Source organism: Martes martes (assembly GCF_963455335.1).
Source record: "Martes martes genome assembly, chromosome: 13".
Classification (NCBI taxonomy): domain Eukaryota; kingdom Metazoa; phylum Chordata; class Mammalia; order Carnivora; family Mustelidae; genus Martes; species Martes martes.
The window spans coordinates 40,094,475-40,116,993 of NC_137901.1; the positions used below are offsets into that span (position 1 = coordinate 40,094,475).

The 22,519-nt window shown below is 33.3% G+C and overlaps 1 protein-coding gene across 1 annotated transcript in view; it reads left to right on the plus strand.

The window, feature by feature from the left end:
• TRAPPC8 (trafficking protein particle complex subunit 8) overlaps positions 1-22,519 on the plus strand; it is a 75,452-nt gene that overhangs the window by 44,737 nt on the left and 8,196 nt on the right. The window contains exons 17-27 of the mRNA XM_080821022.1: positions 1,454-1,528; positions 2,011-2,137; positions 2,549-2,703; positions 4,956-5,398; positions 8,932-9,079; positions 10,774-10,870; positions 12,131-12,199; positions 12,290-12,348; positions 14,589-14,768; positions 18,031-18,132; positions 21,659-21,804. Of these exons, the coding sequence (XP_080677148.1) occupies positions 1,454-1,528; positions 2,011-2,137; positions 2,549-2,703; positions 4,956-5,398; positions 8,932-9,079; positions 10,774-10,870; positions 12,131-12,199; positions 12,290-12,348; positions 14,589-14,768; positions 18,031-18,132; positions 21,659-21,804 (1,601 nt within the window). The remainder of the gene's footprint in view (positions 1-1,453; positions 1,529-2,010; positions 2,138-2,548; positions 2,704-4,955; positions 5,399-8,931; positions 9,080-10,773; positions 10,871-12,130; positions 12,200-12,289; positions 12,349-14,588; positions 14,769-18,030; positions 18,133-21,658; positions 21,805-22,519) is intronic.

Consider the following 22,519-nt stretch of genomic DNA (forward strand, 5'->3'; position numbering starts at 1 on the left):
TGAAGTTGAAGTTCTTGTATTTCCTTTTTTGTGGCTTGTCTTTATATATACATTATCTTTTTCTTTTCTTAGTCATGTCTATTAATAAGCTGTTTATTTGAGATAAGTTATTTTTGAAACAGCAGTGACTTGAATAAATATTTTCTGTTACCATACTGATTGTAACAAATAACTGGGATGGTACATTTTTCACCCATTTATTAGGTTATTCACCAATATTTGCTGTATAACTTTTACTTTTTTATACTACCTTGCTATATACTTTAGAAATGTGGTAAATATTATTTTGGAACTGGGAAATATCCCAACATTTTGGCATTGATTTATGGAGGGAGAACTTGTAAGAAGATGTATGTCATACTAACTTTAGTATAAATTATTTCTCTTGAAGTATTTTGATATTTAAGGATTGCCTTATATAAAGTCTTGTTGGTTAAGTCCATTAAAGGTGTTTTGTGATTATTTATACTCATTGTGAAAAGTTTGAAAGATTGAGATTTTGTAGGCTCATCTTCTGACTGGAATTTTAGCAACCTCTTGAATTTTTCTAATGTTTTTTAGATGCCTAGAATATAAATTAGAAGTCTATAAACTGTTTACTCTTGGGAAAGTTTTTTTAAAAGATCCATTAGCTTTTTAAGTGTATTAGTCTGTATACTGCTAGATTTTAAAGGAGGTTTATTAAAGTTGAGTGAAAATTTTCATTGTGTATAATTAAGTTACACTTTTTCATGTAAGTTTTAAACTCTTTGGGTTTCTTCATAAGCTTCTGCTGATGGATTAAGATGCTGGCCTGGAATTTAGGGAAATGTAATTTTTATTTATTGTGTGAAGTAACTCACTTCATGGTAAAAGTAAAACAGTGTTTGTGAGGACCAGCTTTAGCCCAAGTGTAAATCAGTTAACTCTGCTTTGTTACATGACCAGAGATTATAGTCTCTTACAGAAGTCCTTGAATTGGAGGACGCAGGCTTTTTTTGCTCTTACTGCCCTTATTGGCTACCGGTCTTTTATGCGTCTTGTTTAGGTGCCATTACTTTTTTTATAATTGGCTAATTTGGAAAAAGAGGCTAATCAGAGTAAAAGATGGAGAAATTTCTTCTGATTGCAAGATTAAGTGTCCATTTTGGCCATTGTTGATGATTAGTAACTGAACTTTATTTGTTGAAGTTTTGTCCTCTTGGTGGCTGCAACTGAGTAGCTCACTTACCCTCCTCACTTGAATTGGACTGAGTGAAATGAAAAAATGTGTATAGCACGCATTCTGCTATTGTGTGGCTTTACTCCAGGTGTGAAAGTTAAACACTTTGCTATTGCTTAGCACATAGTAAGAACCTAATAAATGCTAACTATAATTATTGTTACTGTTCTTAAGTATTGATGTATAGGAATGTTAATATTCTGGTACTTTATTCATTAGAGTGTATATTTTACAAAATAATTTATTTTTCAGGTAACAGGTGAACCTGTAATGATTGGAACTGAAGTTATTTCAGAATTTTTAATTAATAGTGAAGAATCTAAAGTGGTAACTATTTTATTGTTTTTTTTGTCTTAAGCTTTTCAAAAAGTAAGATGCAAACATTTAAAAAAATCAATTCAGTTTATTTTATAGTCTAGTTTTCTTAAAAGCTAAAATTTGGAAGGTTAGGAAATAGGAATTGCATAAGAGGAAATTGGTGGAAAGAGGAGATTTGCAGTGGTCTTTGGTTTGTTAATTTCCAAAGAAGCCTGATGAAAACTTTTTGCTTTTTTGGAGGTGGTCAGTGTGGTAATTTCATGTAACGTTTGCTTGACCAGAATATTTTGTTTTTTTGTTGACTCGGAGTGTTAATGAAGATCCAAGCCTGTATCTTCTTTTGAAGAAGATGCTTTTCAAAATAAGAAATTAATTGATTATTCAAAAGTTTAGGTCATGAGTTTATATTTTTACAATATTGCAAAATTTAAGTATTGCGCTATTTAAGATATTATGAAAACATAATAAGAGTGGCTTAAATATCTCCACAGGCAAGACTAAAGCTCTTTCCCCATCACATAGGGGAGCTGCATATTCTGGGAGTTGTTTATAATCTTGGCACTATTCAGGGCTGCATGACAGTAGATGGTATTGGTGCTCTTCCTGGATGTCACACAGGTAAAACTATAGCTTTACTAAACAGATAGAAAACTAGTAATTAAGTCTCCATAAACAAATGAATGAAAATGAGGTGTTTTTAAAAAAAATAGGTTTAATGTACCTTAACAAAGTCACTTAGGTTATTTGGGTTGTTTTAAACTCTGCCATTGCTGCAAAAATAAACAAATTTATTCCCTTCTAATGTATTTTGTATATGTAAAACAAGTAAATCCTAATGAGAAATTAATCCACATATAGGGGTGTGGTTAAACATAAAAATAAAATGCGCTTAATTCTTTGATTAACCATGCCACTCAATAATTGTTTAGGATTCTTCTAGAAATAATCTGAAAGCTATAGTATTTAAGCTAAATTGGTGTCATTTAACATATCAAATTATTTTAGGGCATTGATTGTTTTTTGTTTCAGGAAAACATTCCTTGAGTATGTCAGTCCGAGGGAGACAGGATTTAGAAATTCAAGGTCCTCGACTTAACAATACAAAAGAAGAGAAAACGTCTATTAAATACGGTCCTGATCGACGTTTAGATCCCATTATCACAGAGGAGATGCCGCTATTGGAGGTATTTCACTTTTTAAAATTTCATGGATTAATAATTATCTGTAAGGTCATAGTATTTTCAGTCAATTAATTTTAGACTTTGAAGTTACTGATACTACATTGAACCATACTTTTTAATTATTATTAAGTTAGGTTAAATAGATCCAATTCACAAAGAAAAATCACAGCCAGGTTATAATATATAAACCTCAGATTATTAATGGAAATTGTGAAAATACATTTAAGAAACACTTTGTTTATTAAAATCAGTGACTTTATTAAAATCAATGGCTTTTTTGGATAAGAGAGCCTGCTTCTCCCTCTCCCACTCCCCCTGCTTGTGTGTGAGCTCTGTCAAATAAATAAGTAAAATCTTAAAAAAAGAAAAGTAGAAGAGCAGTCCTCTTTGAGTCCCCACTGTGTAAGCATTATGTTGTGTATATGTTGTGTATATAGGCATTATGTTGTATATATTATTCAGTGAGACTTGTGTGGTAGACATTTGATTTGGTTCCAGTCATTCACTGTTAACAGATAAAACCACAGTGAATAACCTTATGCATATCATTTTCTACTCACACACTTAACAGCTTCAGGATAAATTAGTGGAAATGAGAGTCCTGAGTCTTAATCTTATTTGCCATTTAAATTTGAAGCTGTCACCAAAAGGACTTTTAGCATCTATATGTTTGAAGTAAGGGCTAGATTACTGATTATTCTTAAAGAGCCAATATTTAGTAAAATTTTTGTTCTGAAGGTACGTTACAGAATATCTACACATGGTCCATCACTGTTCTGCTAATTCCAGCACCCTTTCCATTTTACTAATGCCTTAGCCTTGACGGTATTCATGTGTCTGTGTATTTTACTGTGTCTTTGCAGTACTCTTTCAACTGTTTTTGACATATTACCTCAAAATTTACATTCCTTCACAAATTTTAACTTACTTGACTAAGTTTATTTGACACTGGCTAAATCAATACATAGTCAGCATCTTAAATATAATCCCATGCCTGTTTTTTTTTTTTCTTAACCTGTGTTTTAGATTTCTACACTACAGTAATTCCTTATTTTCTCATACTTGTTTTTAAACCTTCTGATGTCTGCAGAATTTATCTGCTTCTTAAGACTGTAGCCATAGTGAATTTCCATTCAAATTTAGATTAATAAACGTAGATATTTCCGGGGATGGCTCAGTTGGTTAGGTGTCTGCCTTCTTCTCAGGTTGTGGTCCCAGGGTCCTGGGATTGAGCCCTGTGTTGGGGGCTGCTTCTCCCCTCCCCACCATGCTCTCTTGCTATCTCTCTCTCTCAAATAAAATCTTAAAAAAAAAAATAAGTATTTCCACTAGATTTTAATAACTCCTGTGGGACTGTCAGCCAAAACTGTATTAGAACATTTTTTTTTCTATACTTGTACCTTTATATTCCTTTTTTCTTAGATATTGTCAGTATCTGACATTTACACTTAAGTATCTTTTAAGTACAAATAACTTAATAGGTGATTTTGTTAGCCCTTATTTCTCCTTCTCTAGTACAGCTTCACATTCACTTATCTGAAATCCTGAGGCTAGATATGTGTTGGAAATCATTTTTTATCCTTAATTTTTAGAAATTGTGTGTGTGTGTGTGTTTATATCCAAAGTGTTATGTCACCGCTACTGGGTTTGTGGTAGCATCTGGAAATCAAGCATATTAATATTGTGTGAATGAACCACATGAATGTCATACTGAATGGGAAAGGGTAAGTCAGATCAGGTTTCACTCCCATGTGAGTTACTAAAAGTTTGAGGTTGTTCAGAGCTTTTTAGGTTTTAAAGTTATGGATATGGAATCATGGATCTATACATTGTTTCCTTTTAAAAGATCTCTGGTGTATTTTTGCATCTTAATGATGTGTAAAAATTGGTTGAATTATTTTCAAGTTGACCTTGAATAAGGACTTTTCAACTGATAGTTAATTCACATAGCCATGTTAAATTACTTGTAACTAACTTGTCCATAGTCTACACGGTTGGTTTGTTCATAGCTCACTTGTCACTGATGTTTTATTTTTAATTCATAACTCTGTAATCTGCTACTGAATAGCATTGATCTCTGTCTCATCTTTTGTAAAATGGAGTGTTAATTGCTATATATTCAGGGAGATATCAAAGAGAATTAATAAAATAATTGTAAACCTTTAGTAAAGAAATATAGCATCTTAAATTGTTACTCACTAGAGGTTTGGAATTTTTAACAGACAATATAATGATATTTTTTCCCTCCAATGCAGGTGTTCTTTATACATTTTCCTACAGGGCTCCTCTGTGGAGAAATCCGAAAAGCATATGTAGAATTTGTCAACGTCAGCAAATGTCCTCTTACTGGACTGAAGGTTGTTTCTAAACGTCCAGAGTTCTTTACTTTTGGTGGTAACACAGCTGTTCTAACACCACTAAGTCCCTCAGCTTCTGAGAACTGTAGTGCTTACAAGACTATTGTGACAGATTCTACCTCTGTGTGTACAGCACTCGTATCATCAGCTTCCTCTGTAGACTTTGGCATTGGCATAGGGAGTCAGCCAGAGGTGATTCCTGTTCCCCTTCCTGACACTGTTCTTCTACCTGGAGCTTCAGTTCAGCTACCAATGTGGTTACGTGGGCCAGATGAAGAAGGTGTCCATGAAATTAATTTTTTGTTTTACTATGAAAGTGTTCAAAAGCAGCCTAAAATACGGTGAGTATTATAAAACTTTCTAGATTTAACCTGTGTTTAATGTATATGTACAAATTCAAATAAACATTTTGGTATTTGTTAACATATCATTGTTTCTTAAGAAATTATCCCCTTCCAAATTACGCATGATATTCATATTTGAGCCTGTCCCTAATATAAGTTCTAAGTAGCCGAAAGTACAAAAAATGAGGCTACCTAACCTTTTCAGTGTCTTTTATTTACAAACTTCATGATTCTTTAATAAAACCAAGTACTCTGGCCAAAGTTATCACATAATAATGAAATTCACTGGTACCATTTGTATATGAAGACAACCTGCTATAGTCATCCTGTTTCAAGAAAATTACTGTGTTTCACCTTTTCTTAACCCTTGTGCTCTCTCCTAACTCCTGAGAATGTGTGGGGAAAAAAGTATATATTTGTAGAACAGATGATTAGGGTGGGGTTGTAATGCGGCTCACCGAAGAAATCAAACCTTGGTGCTCACAAGGGTTGGTGGCCTATATATTATTAAACAGCAGTTATTTTATTTGTGATAATGCCATTGTCATTTTTATAAAATTAACTAGGAATGATTTTGTTACTCCATTTTTTTGAAGATTTTATTTATTTATTTAACAGACAGAGATCACAAGTAGGCAGAGAGAGAGAGAGAGAGAGAGGAGGAAGCAGGCTCCCTGCTGAGCAGAGAGCCGGATGTGGGGGCTCGATCCCAGGACCCTGGAATCATGACCTGAGCTGAAGGCAGAGGCTTTAAACCACTGAGCCACCCAGGCGCCCCTTGTTACTTCATTTATTAATGGAATATTTTAAATATGTTTTAAGACTTATTGTGAGGGCAAAATAACAGTTTTTATAAGAATGGGGACATTTTAGATACTCAGTAAATATTAATTCTCCTTCAGAAGACAATAGAGTATACTCTGGCCGAGGCAGTCGGGGAAGGCTTTGCGGAATACAGTAGTGGTAAAATGAGCTTCCAAAGAAAGTAAGGATTTCAGAATTTGGATATCAAGGGGGATGGGCAAGAAAGTAGTGGATATTCCAGGGAATGACTGTATGTAAATGAAGATTTGTAAATTAGGAATTATAAACTGAGTATAATTAGTTTGGTTATAGTGTAAAAAATGTGTAAAAGAAGTAAAGGGGAAACTGTTAGAACTAATAAATGAATTCAGTAAAGTTGTAGGATACAAAATTAGCATACAGAGATTGATTGCATTTCTATACTGTAATAATGAAGTATCAGAGAAATTAAGAAAACAGTCTTATTTACAGTTGCATAAAAAAGAATACTTAGGAATAAATTTAACCAAGGAGGTAAAATACCTGTACTCTGAAAACTATAAGACACCGATGAAAGAAATTGCGATGACACAAACAAATGGAAAGATACACTGTGTTCCTGAATTGGAAGAATTAATATTGTTAAAATGTTCAGATTATGCAAAGCACTCTACAGATTCAGTGTAATCCTCATCAGAATACCAATGTCATGTTTTATAGAACTAGAACAAAGAATCCTAAAATTTGTATGGAACCATAAAAGACCCTAAACAGTCAAAGTAATCTTGAGGAAAAGAATAAAGCTGGAGCTGTCATGCCCTGATTTCAAACTGTGCAACAAAGCTATAGTAATCACTGCAGTATGAGACTGACACAAAAATAGACACAGGTCAATAGGACAGAATAGAGAGCCCAGAAATAAATGTATGTGTATGTGGTCAATTAATCTATGACAAAAGAAGCAAGAGTATATAATGGAGAAGATAGTTTCTTCAATAAATGATATTGGGAAAACTGGACCATTATCTTATACCATACACAAAAATAAATTCAAAATGGATTAAAGATGTGAATGTAAGACTTGAAAGCATAAAACTTCTAGAAAAAAACCTAGGCAGTGAGCTCTTTGACGATCATTGATCTTAGCAATGTCTTTTTGGGGTCTATTCAGGCAGGGGCAACAAAAGCTAAAACAAATGGGATCACACTAAACTAGAAAGCCTTTGCCCAGTGAAGGAGAACATCAGCAAAACAAAAAGGCATTCTACTGAATGGGAGAAGGTATTTGCAAATCACGCATTGAATAAGGGGTTATAATCCAAAATATACAGAGAACTTAACACAATTTAATATAAAAAATTAAAAAATGGACAGGGGATCTAAGACATTTTTCAAAAGACGACCTACAGGTGGCCAACAGACACATGAAAGGATGCTCAGCATCACTAATCAGGGAATTGAAAAATCAAAATCACAGTGATATGTTACCTTGTACTTGTCAGATTAGCTGTTATTAAAAAGACAAAATAGTAAGTGTTGGTGAGGTTGTAGAGAAAAAGGAAAGCACATACACTTGGTGGAAATATGAATTGGTACAGCTTCTTATGGAAAACAGCAACAGAACTACATAAAACAGCAAAAAAACTACAATAGAACTACCATATGATCCAGCAGTTCCAATTCTGGGTATTTATCTGAAGAAAACAAAGCCACCAATCCAAAGAGATATATACACCCCTATGTTCATTGCAGTATTGTTTACAATAGCCAAGACACTGAGGCAACCTAGGTGTCCCATCTGTAAGGATGAAGAAGATGCGGCATGTGTGCGCACGCACACACACAAATGTTACTCAGCCATAAGAGAGAATCAAATCTTGCCACTTGTGATAACCCAGGTGAACCTAGAAGGTATATGCTAAGTAAAATAAGACAGAGAAAGACCATATTTTTTCACCTACATGTGGAATCCAAAAAAAAACAAAACAGAAACAGACTCATAAACACAAGGAAGAAGCTGCTGGTTGTCAGAGTGGGGAGGAGATTGGGGGGGTGCAGGTGAAACAGATGAAGGGGATTAAGAGGTATAAACTTCCATTTCTAAAATAAGTCATGGGATGTAATCTGCAGTATTAGGACTATAGTCAGTAATATTACAATAGCTTTGTATGATGACATGGTAACTAGATTTACCAAAGGAATCATTTCATAGTGTATACAAATACTGAATCAATATGATTTATCCCTGAAACTCTTAGGACATTGTATTTTAGTTGTACTTAAAAAAAAAAAAAGAAATTTAGGAGATAATATTAGAAAAAAGAAGTAGTAAAGGGGAATTAATATTGAAATGTAAAAAGCTCTGTTGCAGAGGGCCTTCAAGGCCAGGTGAAAGTTTGGGGTTTACTTGATAAGGGATCAGTTGCTTTAGAACCATTATCAGAGAAGTAGCATAATCAGGACATTGTTACATGAAAATTATTTTCATGTGCTGTACTGATGAGTTTAGTGAGCAGACATGCCTGGAGTCTGGGAGACTATTAGTTTCCTTCCAAATTGAGAAGAAAGAATTGAAATGAAGTTATGCTAACTAGATAATTTTACTGTATTACACTCTGTTTTTGTCTTTGTTTTAGAGTATAAATGGCCCTGGGAGCAATTAGGTTTTAAAAGCTTTTTTTGGAATTAGAGAATCATAAGAAATGGAGAGGTTCTTCCGTTAAATTTGCAATTTTATATTTCTTCAGGCATAGAATATTAAGACACACTGCAGTTATTTGTACCAGCCGATCTTTGAATGTACGAGCCACTGTCTGCAGAAGTAATTCTCTTGAAGATGAGGAGGGCCGAGGGGGCAATATGCTAGTCTTTGTGGATGTGGAAAATACCAATACTGTAAGTTGGTTTAAAACTAAATTTTATTTTTAATTATATTTGAAGGGTTTGCTTTGTTTTTAGTAAAGGATTTTTTCCCCCACAAGATAGCATAAGCTAGGAATTTAGGAATGTTCATATACAACAGTGTGAAAACATCTTAATTTTCCATTAGCTTTCTAATTTTAGGTCTAAAAAGGACCTGGTGGTATTAATATATTCATATGATATATAGCTCTATATGTGAGTAATTCAGTACCACAGAGATAAAGTGCATTCTAGTCTCAACCATTGAGAACCTATTGATATAACTAAATTTACAGAGTTGTGTTAGGATTTCACATTCCATATTAAATTGATAACATTCACTTATACATTTCTGAGAGTATCATTTTCTTCATATAAGCATTTCAGACCTTTTACCATTCCTGTTTAAATACTCTAAATATAAAAATGAATATTAAGGGAATGAGATCTCATGAGTAAAATAGCATCTTAGTTTCAGGTTGATTTAGTTCAAATACTTATTTGAAGTGTTACTCTGTAATGTCCTTTACTTTTGGCTTCATAAACTTGTAAGGTTGCTTCTTTTTAAGATATTTGCTAATACTTTGGTGATCTTCAAAGAAAGTAACATTTGTAAAAATAAAATTTTAAGATTTTATTTATTACTGTTTTTAAAGATTTTATTTATTTGTCACAGAGCATAAGCAGGGGGAGTGGCAAGTAGAGGGAGAAGCAGGCTCCCCTCTTGAGTAAGGAGCCCGATGTGGGACTCTATCCAAGGACTCTGGGATCATGACCTGAGGCTTAACTGCCAGAGCCTCCCAGGTGTTCCTAAAATTTTAAGATTTTAATAATTTCAAATTAGTTCTCATTCAGGAGAATAAAAAATTATGTACAGTTTAACTTTATGTGCATTGGCTATATTTTGGGATTCTGATTTTTGTTGTTTGTCTTCACCTTAATGAGAATGAGATACCTCAGAAAGATTAAAAGAAATTAAAAGAAAATGTTACAGTTTTGATTCAAAATTGACAACAAGGGGTTCCTGGGTGGTGCAGTTGGTTAAGCCTCTGATTCTTAGTTTAGGCCCAGGCTCTGCTGTCAGACTCCACGCTCAGGGCAGAGTCTGCTTAAGTTTCTCTTCTCTCTCTCTCCCTCTGCCCCTCCCCACCACGCTTGCACACACACACTCTCTGTCTCTTCTCTCTAAAATAGGTAAGTAAATCTTCAAAAAAAAAATTGATAACAAATAATGTTTGATTTATTAAATACTCCCAGTAACTCATTATGATAGGTTTTAATAATTGAATACTGTTCAATATTTTAAAATTTGCCGTGGGGTGTACATTATAATTAAAATATAGTTTTTGGGTAAAATGTTGACTTCTCTGTTTTCAGAATGGTTAAGGAGGGGATGCCTGGGTGGCAAAGTCAGTTAAACATCCAGCTCTCAATTTCAGCTCAGGTCTTGATCTCAGGGTGGTGAGTTCAAGATTGCATTGGGCTCCATGCTGGGTGTGGAGCATACTTAAAAGAAAAAAAGAATGTCTAAGAAAGAATTTAAATAACTTAAGCTTTCTGAAATGTATATTATTTCAAAATAAGAATTTTGTCTTATGTTACTTTGGTAGCAGTGTCAGAATATTGTTTTCATTATACTCTAAGTTTGTGCTCCTAAGTCCTGAATGACTCTTATTTCTTTTTGATAGAGCGAAGCAGGTGTTAAGGAATTCCATATAGTACAAGTATCAAGTAGTAGCAAACACTGGAGGTTACAGAAATCTGTAAATCTCTCTGAAAACAAAGGTAGGTTTGTGACTTTTTCCCTCTTCATAGTAAATTTTCATATCTTCCTTGCTTCAGAGTATCAGAGTAGTACTATAATATCATATAAGATTGTTGGTATCTTTTCAAAAAATAATTTAATAATTAACTTTTTTAAGCATTCACTTGTGTTTTCAGTAGTTTATTTGACTGTGAATCAAATTACCTTTCTTAATCCATTCTTCTCCATCTTTTTATTTCCTTCCACATCTTTCTGTTTGCATTTTCTTTATTCAGTTGGAAAATCAGTGTCTAAGTACATGATCACTTTCAAAATTTCAAACAGTACAGAAACATGTAGACTAGAATATGGAAGTTTCTTTTGGTTTCCTTTGCCATTGGTAGACTGTTTTTCTGTGTATAATAATGATACCTCTATAGTGACTGACTTTTCCATGTATTTCCATACCTATATAATACTCAAACAGAAGAATATACATACTTGTGATAAATATATTGACAAATTGTTTTCTGAAATATTTCTTTAGATTTATTATCCTGGCAGTAATATGAGAATGCTAAGTGCTTGTTAAGAGTGGAGTGAAGCTGGCAGAATGATATTTGCTTTTTCTGGAGAATTATACAGTATATTTCAAAAAATATGAAAATGTTTAAACTCATATTTAGTCTGTTGGTAATCCTTACTTTTGGAATTTATACAAAGAAATTAATTCAAAATACATGAAAATCCATACATTGAAAACAGAGCAGTGTATTGCAAGGTTATATTTAATGCAGAGAAATTCAGTGTAGATTTAATATGAATTAAATTATAACTCAGACTATTTTTTAGTCATTAAAATACATTAACATTTTCAGAGTGTTTGCAATAGTGAGAAAATGCATCGTAGGACAGTATGTGCATATACTAATATTGATATAAATCATATATATGAAAAAATACTGAAAGGAAATGAAGGTGGGAATGTGGGCTCCCTGTTTCCCAGGTTCTGATCTTTTAAACTTTTCTGTTTATCTGTAATGTCTCTCTCACACACACACACACACACACACGTGTGCATGCATGCACGAACGTGAATTTCAAGAAAATTGAATTTCTTCCTTTTTAAGAGCTGAATGAAATTTGCTTTATGGAGATGAAAAGAGATATTTTTCATTAAACATTATTTGTAATTATGAATTATTTTTCAGTTTAACTAAGGAAGTTTGAATAATGAATTATGTTTTACCCTGTCATAAGCAGCTGAGAAAGGTCTTAGAAATTTTTTCTTTTCTTTGTAGATGCCAAACTCGCTAGTAGAGAGAAGGGAAAATTTTGCTTCAAGGCAGTACGATGTAGGGAAAAAGAAGGTAAATTCATTTTATTTTCACACTTTCCTAAGGGTCATTTTATATTTCATGACAATGATATTGATTAGTTTGTTTTCCCCTGTTTTTTAGTTGCCACACAGTTCTCAGAAAAATATATCTTTGCAGATATCATCTTTGGAAATGAACAGGTATGCAAATAAGCACAGTAGCATTTGATTTTAAAAGTCACAGTTTTAGAATATCTCACTATTTTGGCAAAACTATTGCTTTTGTAATCCACAGAATCTTTTGTGGATGAACATGTCAGCTTTGTTCAGATTTACAACTTACCTTCGTGTTCTAAAACAGAGCAGAGATGCTATATGGATTATAACATTTTAATTTGTTATTTAAAACTAACTTCCTTTTGAGAATATCACAGGTGAAAAGTATAATCCTTGGGATTAAAAAATGAAACTGGATAATACAAGGGAACTTATTTATTAGGGAAAGTGGTCAGAGTGGAATATAAAGATGATAAACATGTAGATTTTGGTGTTTCATATGGTTCTGACATCCAAATAAAAAATTTTGAGGGGGGGCGCCTGGGTGGCTCAGTGGGTTAAGCCTCTGCCTTCAGCTCAGGTCATGATCTCAGGGTCCTGGGATCGAGCCCCGCATCGGGCTCTCTGCTCGTCGGAGCGCCTGCTTCCTCCTCTCTCTCTCTCTGCCTGCTTGTGATCTCTCTCTCTGTCAAATAAGTAAATAAAATCTTAAAAAAAAAAAAAAAAAAAATTTTGAGGGATTTTAAATATGTTGTCTAGGACAGTGATAGTCCAACTTAATTATTTGTAAGAATCACCTAGAGCAGTGGTTTTCAAACTTTTAGAGACTGTGCGTATGAGTCATCTGGGGTTCTTGTTAAAATGCAGATTCTAATTCAGTTGGCCTGGGGTGGGATCTGAGGGTCTAAATTGCTAGATGGTGGGGCACCTGGCTCATGCAGTCAGTGAAACATGTGATTCTTGATCTTGGGGTCATGAATTTAAGCCCACATTGGGCACAGAGTTTACTTAAAAAATACGTATAATAAATTGTTATAAGTTCCTAGGTGATGTTGAAGGTATCAGCCTGTAGACCCTATTTTTGATCTAGGAAATTTTGTAAAAATGAGAGCTTTGCCTCCCCAACTCTAAAACTGTGGTTCATTACATCTTGGGTGGTTTGGGAATGTGCATTTTCAGCCAGCTCTGGAGATAATAGGAAGAGGTGATCTGGTGATCTGTTTTGAGAAACATTGGACCAAGAGTGTAAAATTCCATGTAGTTGTGCCCTGTTACTACTGATTCAGTTACTGTTTCTTCTTTGTATTTTTTTCTTTGATAATCCTAGACATTCTTACACTTTCGTATTTCTCTCATCATTTGCCTTTATCTCACACATTCTTTGTGGCTATCTTTTGACTACTTGAAGAAATAGTTATTTAGAAATATCTCAGAGTACCAAAAGCCCAGTAATTTCCAGATAAAGCCACATTGTGCCTCTTGAATGATTGAATTTAGATTTCATGATTTCAGTTGTTTGTTCTGTTCATTTCTTTTTGAAACTTAAAATCGTTAGAGACAAATCAAGGCCCTTAAATTATATTAAGATTGTAATTTTTTCTGTATTTGTTGCCAAATAATTTTGTGTAGTATTGTTGAAGAAAACAGAAACAAAGACATTTTCCCTTTTGATGAATCTGGTTGAGTAAATAGAACTCACCAAGCACTATAGGTTAATGAGAAACCTATTGGAACAATTGTTTACCAGAAAATAGTTCACTCTTAAAGGCAAAAACTTACATATTATTATTTAATAATTAACTTGAAACTTAGCATTTATATAGCATGGTCTATAATGCAGGGAATCATAAGTATAGAGATTTTACTATGAAACAATATTCCATTAAAGGAAATCCTGTAGTTCCAATTCCATTTAAAATTTTTTTAAAGTTCTTTTTTCATGTTCTCTCCCTCCAAGTATAAAAGCCATATTAAGATTAGCAATTACATTTGCATTCTGTTTTGTTAGATGTTGTCTAATGTTCTAAGTATTTGAATGAGATACTTGTTATTTTAATAGTATAAAGAATATTACTTTTCAGCAATTTATTTTTTATTCATTTTCTTAGAACTATCCATTACCTTCCTTTGATACTTGGACTAATGTCATGGCAGTGTAGTTTAACTATTTTGAGATAGCAACTTTAAGATTCAGGGTAATTTGTACCTATTTTAGGTGTTTAACTGTCTTAATGTGTTTTACAGCCTCCCTGTACTAACACATTGACAAGAAATGATTGAATAAGTCTTTTAGTTAATATAGAAATATAGAGAGAAGTATACATTTTGGCAGGGTATATTTAGTTGAAAACATTTATGTAGGTAAGTGATTTTTTTCTTAACAGATAATAAGCTCAGCAAGTCCATGTGCAGACTTCTTTTATCGAAGTTTATCTTCTGAATTGAAGAAACCACAAGCCCAGACATCTGCATCTGTGCATGCAGAAAAACAGTCAGTAGAGGATGCTGTGAGATTAATCCAGAAGTGCAGTGAGGTGGATTTGAATATTGTCGTATTATGGAAGGTATGTGTTATAAAATTATTTCAGAAGCCTTGCTTTGTAGATACTTGAGCCTTAAGCTAAAGAACAAATGTAATCTGATATTTATATTTTTCTGCATAAAATTTTCAGTTTTAGTATTTATTTTATACCTTTTTTTTAAACAGTTCCATAATTACTTTTTTTTAAAAATTTTTATGGTGTTATGTTAGTCACCATACAGTACATCATTAGTTTTTGATGTAGTGTTCCAAGATTCATTGTTTACATATAACACCCAGTGTGCTCCATGCAATACATGCCCTCCTTAATACCCACCACCAGGCTCACCCATCCCCCCACCCCCATAATGACTTTTTAAATCTTTTTTTTTTCCTAAGGTTTTATTTATTTATTTGAGAGAGAAAGAGAGAGAGTGCACATGCACAAGCAGGAGGAAGGGCAGAGGGAGAGGGAGAAGCAGACTCCCCACTGATTGGGGAGCCTGATTTGGGGCTCGATCCCAGGACTTTGAGACCATGACCTGAGCCAAAGGCAGAAGCTTAACCTACTGAGCCACCCAGGTGCCACCCCCGCCCCATAATGACTTTTTTACTTAGAAAAGAATTCATTCAAATTAGATAACTTTCTTCTTTGTTATTGTTACTTCTTAGTGGTACTGAAAATATTGTAGATATGATAAGCTTCATGACAACGGGTATCATTATTAAACTCCTTATTATGGGCATTTTCAAACACCGAAAAAGAAAAAATAGCGCTATGAACATTCAGGTACCCATTACCCAGGCTCCATGGTCACTAGTATGTTGCTCTTCATTTTTCATCTATTCCATTAGCCCCTCTCCTTTGTTTTCTTTTATTTTTACCTTCCTTTATTTTTTGCTGTAGTATTTTTTAAAATAACATAATATTTTATCTGTAAGTGCTTCCATATTTATTTCTAGCAGATGAGAACTCTCTTATTTAACAATAACCCCAGAGTATTTTTATCTCACCCAACTAAATTAACAATAATTCTGAATTATTATCTATTTGTTGGGTTTGTTTTCAGTTTTCCAGAGTATTTGAAAATATTTTAAGTTTTAAAAATCATATCCAGGTAAGATCCACACATGGCAGACCAGAATGAGATGGTTTAGCCATTAGTCTTCCTTGAAGTTACTTACTATAATACAAAGGAGGCTTGTTTTTCACAGTGTACTCTTTTGTATTTTATGCATATAAGAATTTGTAATTATATATAAATTATGTTACATGTAATGTATAATTATATATTACTTTTTAAAAGACAATTCTACAGTGAAATTAAGGGACTTGTCCAAGGATAGTTACCTGAACAGTATGGAAAGGTTTCATTTCCTGGTGTCTGAAACAAGGACTCACATAGAGATACTCCCGTAGTAGATGATCAATACACGTATTTTTAAGTTGGTTCAGATATTCTGTTCTTTTTAATTATATCATACATTTTCTAATAAACATTTTTTTTAAACCAAGCTGGTGTGAGTTTTTTTTTCTTTTTCTTTTTGCATGAATTTCAATAAAACTGCTTAAACAAATTGATACTTTCATTGAATTGGTATTTATTATTAAAAAGATCAGTTACACATTTTTAGCTTGAAATTAAATGTTCTTAAAGCTTAGAAATCAAGAAGCTTCTATTTTCAGGCCAGCAATATTGCTCCTTAATGTAAACGAACCCCTCACTAAATGTATACTAGATCCTTGGGATATGTGGCTGCACTCCCCAGATTTCTGCCATGTAACAATTTGTAATATTTCCGAGACAAGATTTTGAGTAATGTATCTGTACTCTTTTAAGTCCACAGTTACTTTGGCTGGGGGGAAAAAACAGCCCTGAATAGCAGCCTACTACTACTACTAGTATTGCTGATTACATGAAGAAGAAAGCTAAGATTATGTTGCTCCTTGGCCAGAAAATGAAAGTTTGAATAGAATAAAGAATAGGATATTAAATTGGTAGTGACTAGTATCTAAGATAAGGTTATCAAATCTCATTTGAGAAAGTGGTAGATTTTCTTTAGTGAGGTCTTTAAATAATGCAAAAATGACATACTACATGAAAGGAAACTTAAAAAGTCATTTAAGTTGTGGAGTAGGAAACAGGAAGCATGGTAGTCTTTCAATAAAATAGGATGTAGAAGAAAAATGGAGAGGCCAGACAACATTTTTATGAAAAATAATTGGAAAAGGGGTACAGAACAATTCCTGACCAGTCTTAACAAAATATAAAGGTTTGTTTTAAAAAGTTAAGCAGAGAGGAGAAGGCATTAGAGAATTCAACAAGGCTATAGGGGATTTTTGTTCAATCCCATGATTCCACTGGAAAAAACATAGGACATGTCTCAGACCTTACCCTTCAGTATTCATCCTCTCCACTAAAGGCCTACCCCAGCAGGTGTTTAACTCCAGCATTGCTGGGCTGTGTGTTAATGTGCACTGAGCAGGTCCCGGGCTGTCCTGTGTCTTCATGGAGCACTATTCCAAGTGTGGTCTGCGGGTGGCAAAACTAGCCATGATTAAATAAGTACAAAAATTGAAAATATGAAATGAAAACATTTAAAACTTCTATAGCATTTTGCCTGAGAAATTTTATGTCTGTTGAATCTGATAGTAAAAAAAATTGAGCTTGTCAAAAAGTTTTTAAGCCTTTGCATTTGCATAATGTGATGATAACAGTATATCAAAGCCATATACATATAACACTTTCTGGCACAGAAGCGTTCAAGACAGTGATGAGTTATATGCTAGGCCCAGTGTTTTGATATAGATGAAATCAACTTTTTTTTTTTTTTAAATGTATGTACTTACGTTTAAGATATCCAAGGGTGTGGCATTTCCACTTAGAAGATTTATGACTGTACTCACTGATTTTGTTCTACTAGGTGATAAACCCTGAAGCATTTGAGAAGCAAGACTGAGAAAAAATGTTTTGCCTGTATATTGGCAGTCCAGTAACAAAAAGACTTGTGTTCTAGCACTGTTTTTTGGACTAGTTTCTTAAGAGCTCTCTTAGAAAAAATTAAAAAAGATCTTAAGATGTATCCCTTAAATATTCAGGCCAACTGTGTTACATTGAGGCAAAACGGATTTTGATAGATTCTTTATTGATTGAATGAATATACAAAAGTAGAAATTCTGACACAGCCATAGTGTTGATAATTGTTAAGTAGCTGTAATATTTCTACCTTCTATCAAATATTGCATTCATTCCTTTTGAGGTTACTGCCAAGAAAGTTAACATTTTTGTGCTTTGTATGTTTAGGCTTATGTAGTGGAAGATAGTAAGCAGCTTATTTTGGAAGGTCAGCATCATGTTATTCTTCACACTATAGGAAAAGAAGCCTTTTCATGTCCTCAGAAACAGGTAATAAGAGTTTTCTTTGGGTCATCTTGTGAATTGTGGAGTTTTTTGTTTGGTTGGTTTTTGGGTTTTTGAAGGGGTCTGGTTTGATCAGGCTTTTATATTGAGATTTGAGTTGGGGGGTTAGTGGCAGAACACTAAAAGGAGAATTGGGCATAAATTAAAATTTATTAGCATCTCATAAGAGTATTAAGATGCACTTGTGATCTTGAGATTTCTAATAAATATTCTATATTGAATCTAGAATTCATAGTTGCAAAAAGATAATTTGCTTGAGAAGAAGGGAAACATGCTGATACTACTGCAGAACTCCAGGGAGGGCAAAACATAAAATGTAAAGGATGCCCCGAGGAGTGGTGCAGCAGCTGGTAATAGTGTTTAATACAGTGATTTCTGATTTCTCATGAGATACTATTTCATCTTACCAAAAAGTTCTCATAGTATATATGAACAAACTTTAAGCGCATCCAGTAATTTGAACAGTGACCTCATATTGTATCTATGAGTATTGGATCTCAATTTCAAGCTTTCTCATTATTTTGAAAACTTTTATTTTGAAATAATTTTCAAACTTGCAGAAATGGTGCAAGAATAGTATAAAGGACTCTTCTACTTTTCACTATGGTTCAACAGTGGTTAGCATTTTACCTTCTTGGCTTTGTCATTTTTTCTTTATTTATGTATACATTGATTTTTCTTATTCTTAATCATCCCCAAGTAGTTACTCCCAAGTAAATTGCAGACATCCTTCCTTACCCCTGTTTACTTCACTGAGTATTCTGAAAAATAAGGATAATTCTTACATAATCACAGACACTATTATTAAATTCAGGAAGTTTGTACTCATATGTAGTCCATATTCAGATATCATATATATGCTTGACAATTTTTTTTTCCTACCCATGATCCAGTCCAGGATCATGTATTAACATTTACTTATCATGTCTCTTTAGTCGCCTTTAATCTGGGACAGTTTCTGAGCCTTGATCTGTCATTTTGTCATTGACGTCTTTGAAGAGCATGGGCTATTTATTTTAATATAGAATAATGCCTTTTTGAGTTTTTCTTGTGTTTCCTCATGATTAGATTAAGATTATACATTTTTGGCAGGAATACTACAGAATTGATGTTATGTCCTTGTCAGTGTATTGTATCAAAAAGCGCTTGCTGTTAATTTGTTTCGTTGTAAGTGATGGATCATTTGATTAAGGTGGTATCCCCATATTTTTCTGCAGTATAGTTACTGTTTTTCCTTTCCTTTTCTACTAAGTAATTTGTGGGGAGATAATTTGGACCTTTGTAAATGTCTGGTTTCCAATCAAACCTAGGTCCACTAGTTTTAGCATCCATTAGCAGTTCTCCAACTTGAATCAGTTTTTACTTCAGTGGTTACAAATGGTAAAATTACATTAGTTTTAATGAAGATACCAAATTTAACCCCAAATCTATTTCTTTCTTTCTTTTTTTTAAATTATTTTTTTTTAAGATTTTATTTATTTGCCAGAGAGAGAGAGAAAGAGAGTACACACAAGCAGGCAGAGAGGCAGGCAGAGGCAGCAAGAGAAGCAGGCTCCCTGCCGAGCAAGGAACCCGATGCGGGACTCGATCCCAGGATCCTGGGATCATGACCTGAGCCGAAGGCAGTGGCTTAACCAACTGAGCCACCCAGGCGTCCCCCAAATCTATTTCTTAAATAAAAAATTATTTCTTCACCTTTGATTAATACAGAAGTCTCAAGTTTTAGTTGTATATGTATGTTATATAACTTCTGATAATTTGCAACATCTTAAACATTGGCAAAATTAGCATTTAGAAAATGAAAAAGTGATTTCTATAAAATTTATTCTTGTTATATTGTCATTTTATATACCATGAATGGCATATCATTTTTATTTCTATTTCACCTTTGAAATATTTTTTATTCTCTTTATATGAGTAACTGAGCTTGGGAGATAAAGCAGTTTCATAATACTGTGAATAATAAATTTGGAGCCCAAAGACTTTCAGATTGATGACCAAATTACTTACATAACTTACTACTCACTTATAAGACAAAGATAATAGTTCTTTACTCCTTGCCTGTCTTGTGGTGGAACTGTCATAAGGTATGAATCAGATCCTTATTGTCAAATTACTGGACAAATATTTATCACTGGTTGTGAAAATACTTTTTGCTACTTTTAAGCTGGGAGGGGGGGAACTTTTAAATATTCTCTCAGTAAATTAGCTCAGGTCTTTAATATTCTTCTGTGGCCATTGTTCACGTGTTTTTCACTGGTAAGTGGTATATGGAAATTTATTTAGTATACTTTAGAAGTCTCAAACAATAGCTTGTTTTTTTATGTTTAGAATATTTTAAACAAGAATGCATTTTTTAAACATTCTATTAAAGTGTAAGATAAATACAGAATAGTTGAATAGCTCTGAATTTCACAAATTGAAGAACACTCCGGTATAACCAGAACCCAGATCAAGAAATAGAACATAACTAGTTCCCCAGAAGTTCTGCTTCTCTTCTTTTCTTTCTTCCAAAGTAAACCTTTAGTTACTTTTCTCTGACTTCTAAGTCAAAAGCAAATTTAGTTCTTGCTTTTACAGCTGTATACATCAGGGATCAGCAAACTTTTTCTGTCAGTAGCCAGATGATAATATTTTAGGCTATGCTGGCTAGAAGGTTCTTTGTCTTAATTACTCATCTCTGTTGTTGGAGTCCAAAAGCAACCATAGACAGTATATAAACAAATGGATATAAAACTTTCTTTACGAAAACGGGAAGCAGGCTGGATTTGGCCCGCGGGCTATAGGTGGCCAATCCCTAGTGCAGATCAAAAATCCCAAGAAGGCTAGCAGGAAATTAAAAATCAAAAATTTCCTGGATGGTAAAGAAAAATGGAGGAAAAAAGCTTAAAAAAGATAATAATAGTAGAAAGGGGGCGATATTCTCTGTTTTCATTTAATGATAATGATACTGAAATGTTTATGGTGTGCCTGACACTGGCTGTATTGAGACTTTTACATGCATGTTAACTTTCAGTTAATACAGGTGAAGTACTATAATCTATAAAACACAGCAGTCTATTTTCAAAATGAAGTTTTAAGGCAATTTTAGTTCTTCAACAATTAAAGCAAGTACTATACAATTCAGTGTCTGTGGCTTAAGTACTAAGTAATAAGGAATTTACCAAGTGAGAACCACAACAGATTTTGAAATTATGAACCCCTTTTTACAAGTAAGGAACTTCAGTCTTAAAGTATTAAATACCTTATCCAGATCACAGAGCTAATACTTGAAGTTGCCAGAACTCAACTCTAACTCCACATAATAAATAGGGAATGAATAAATGACTCTGATCCTAGATTCTTTATTCCAAGTTGTATCACAGATGATTCTGTTACTGTAAATAAGAGCAGAAAAAGTATTGTTCATGCTTTCCTTTATCTCAACTGGTTTTAACTTCTTTTGTTTATATATGTTATATTTTAACAAGACAGTGTTTTTATTGTCAAATATATTTTTTTCTTTTCTCAGGAGCCACCAGAAATGGAACTATTAAAATTTTTCAGGCCAGAAAACACTACAGTTCCTTTAAGACCATCAGTAGAGCAGCTTTCTAATCTCATTAAAACAAGTCTTCACTATCCAGAATCATTTAATCATCCATTTCATCAAAAAAGGTCTGAGGTTTATTTTAAAATTTTTCTGCAGTGCACGCGTGCGCACACACACACACACACTTATTTATTTTAACAAGGGCATTAACCCCAGTATTGAAGAAGAAATTCAGAATAATATTGAGTCTATGGAAATTGCTCTTAAATAATTTACCCTTTACTATGATTACTGTATGCTGCAGCTGTGGTTAAAGGTGGATATTGCCTTCAACACCTCAGTTGCTGAATGTTTCCTCTAGGTGAGCAGGTTTATCAGTAAGTCAAAACCAAGAAAAATTATTTTATCATTTTGGTTTTGTTTTAGACACAAATTAAATGTAAGAAATGACTAGAGTGTAGACTTGTCAAACAGTTCAAATTTAGACAACATTACTAAGATTTATTAAGTGCTAAGTGCTAAACTTCTTGGAGAATCATGTTCAGTTGACCCTTGAATAATGTAGTTCAAACTATGTAGGTCTACTTGTACATGATCTTTTTTGATAAATACAGTATTGTAAATGTATTTTCTCTTAAGGATTTTCTTAACGTTTTCCTTTCTCCAGCTCACTTTATCATAAAAATATAATATATAATTCACATAACATAGCAAATATGTGTTAATCGACAGTTTATGTAAGTAAACTTTGAGTAAGGCTTTGAGTCAAACTTTGAGTAAGGCTTTGAGTCAGGAGCAGGCTATTAGTAGTTAAATTTCTGGGTAGTCAGAAGGTGTACA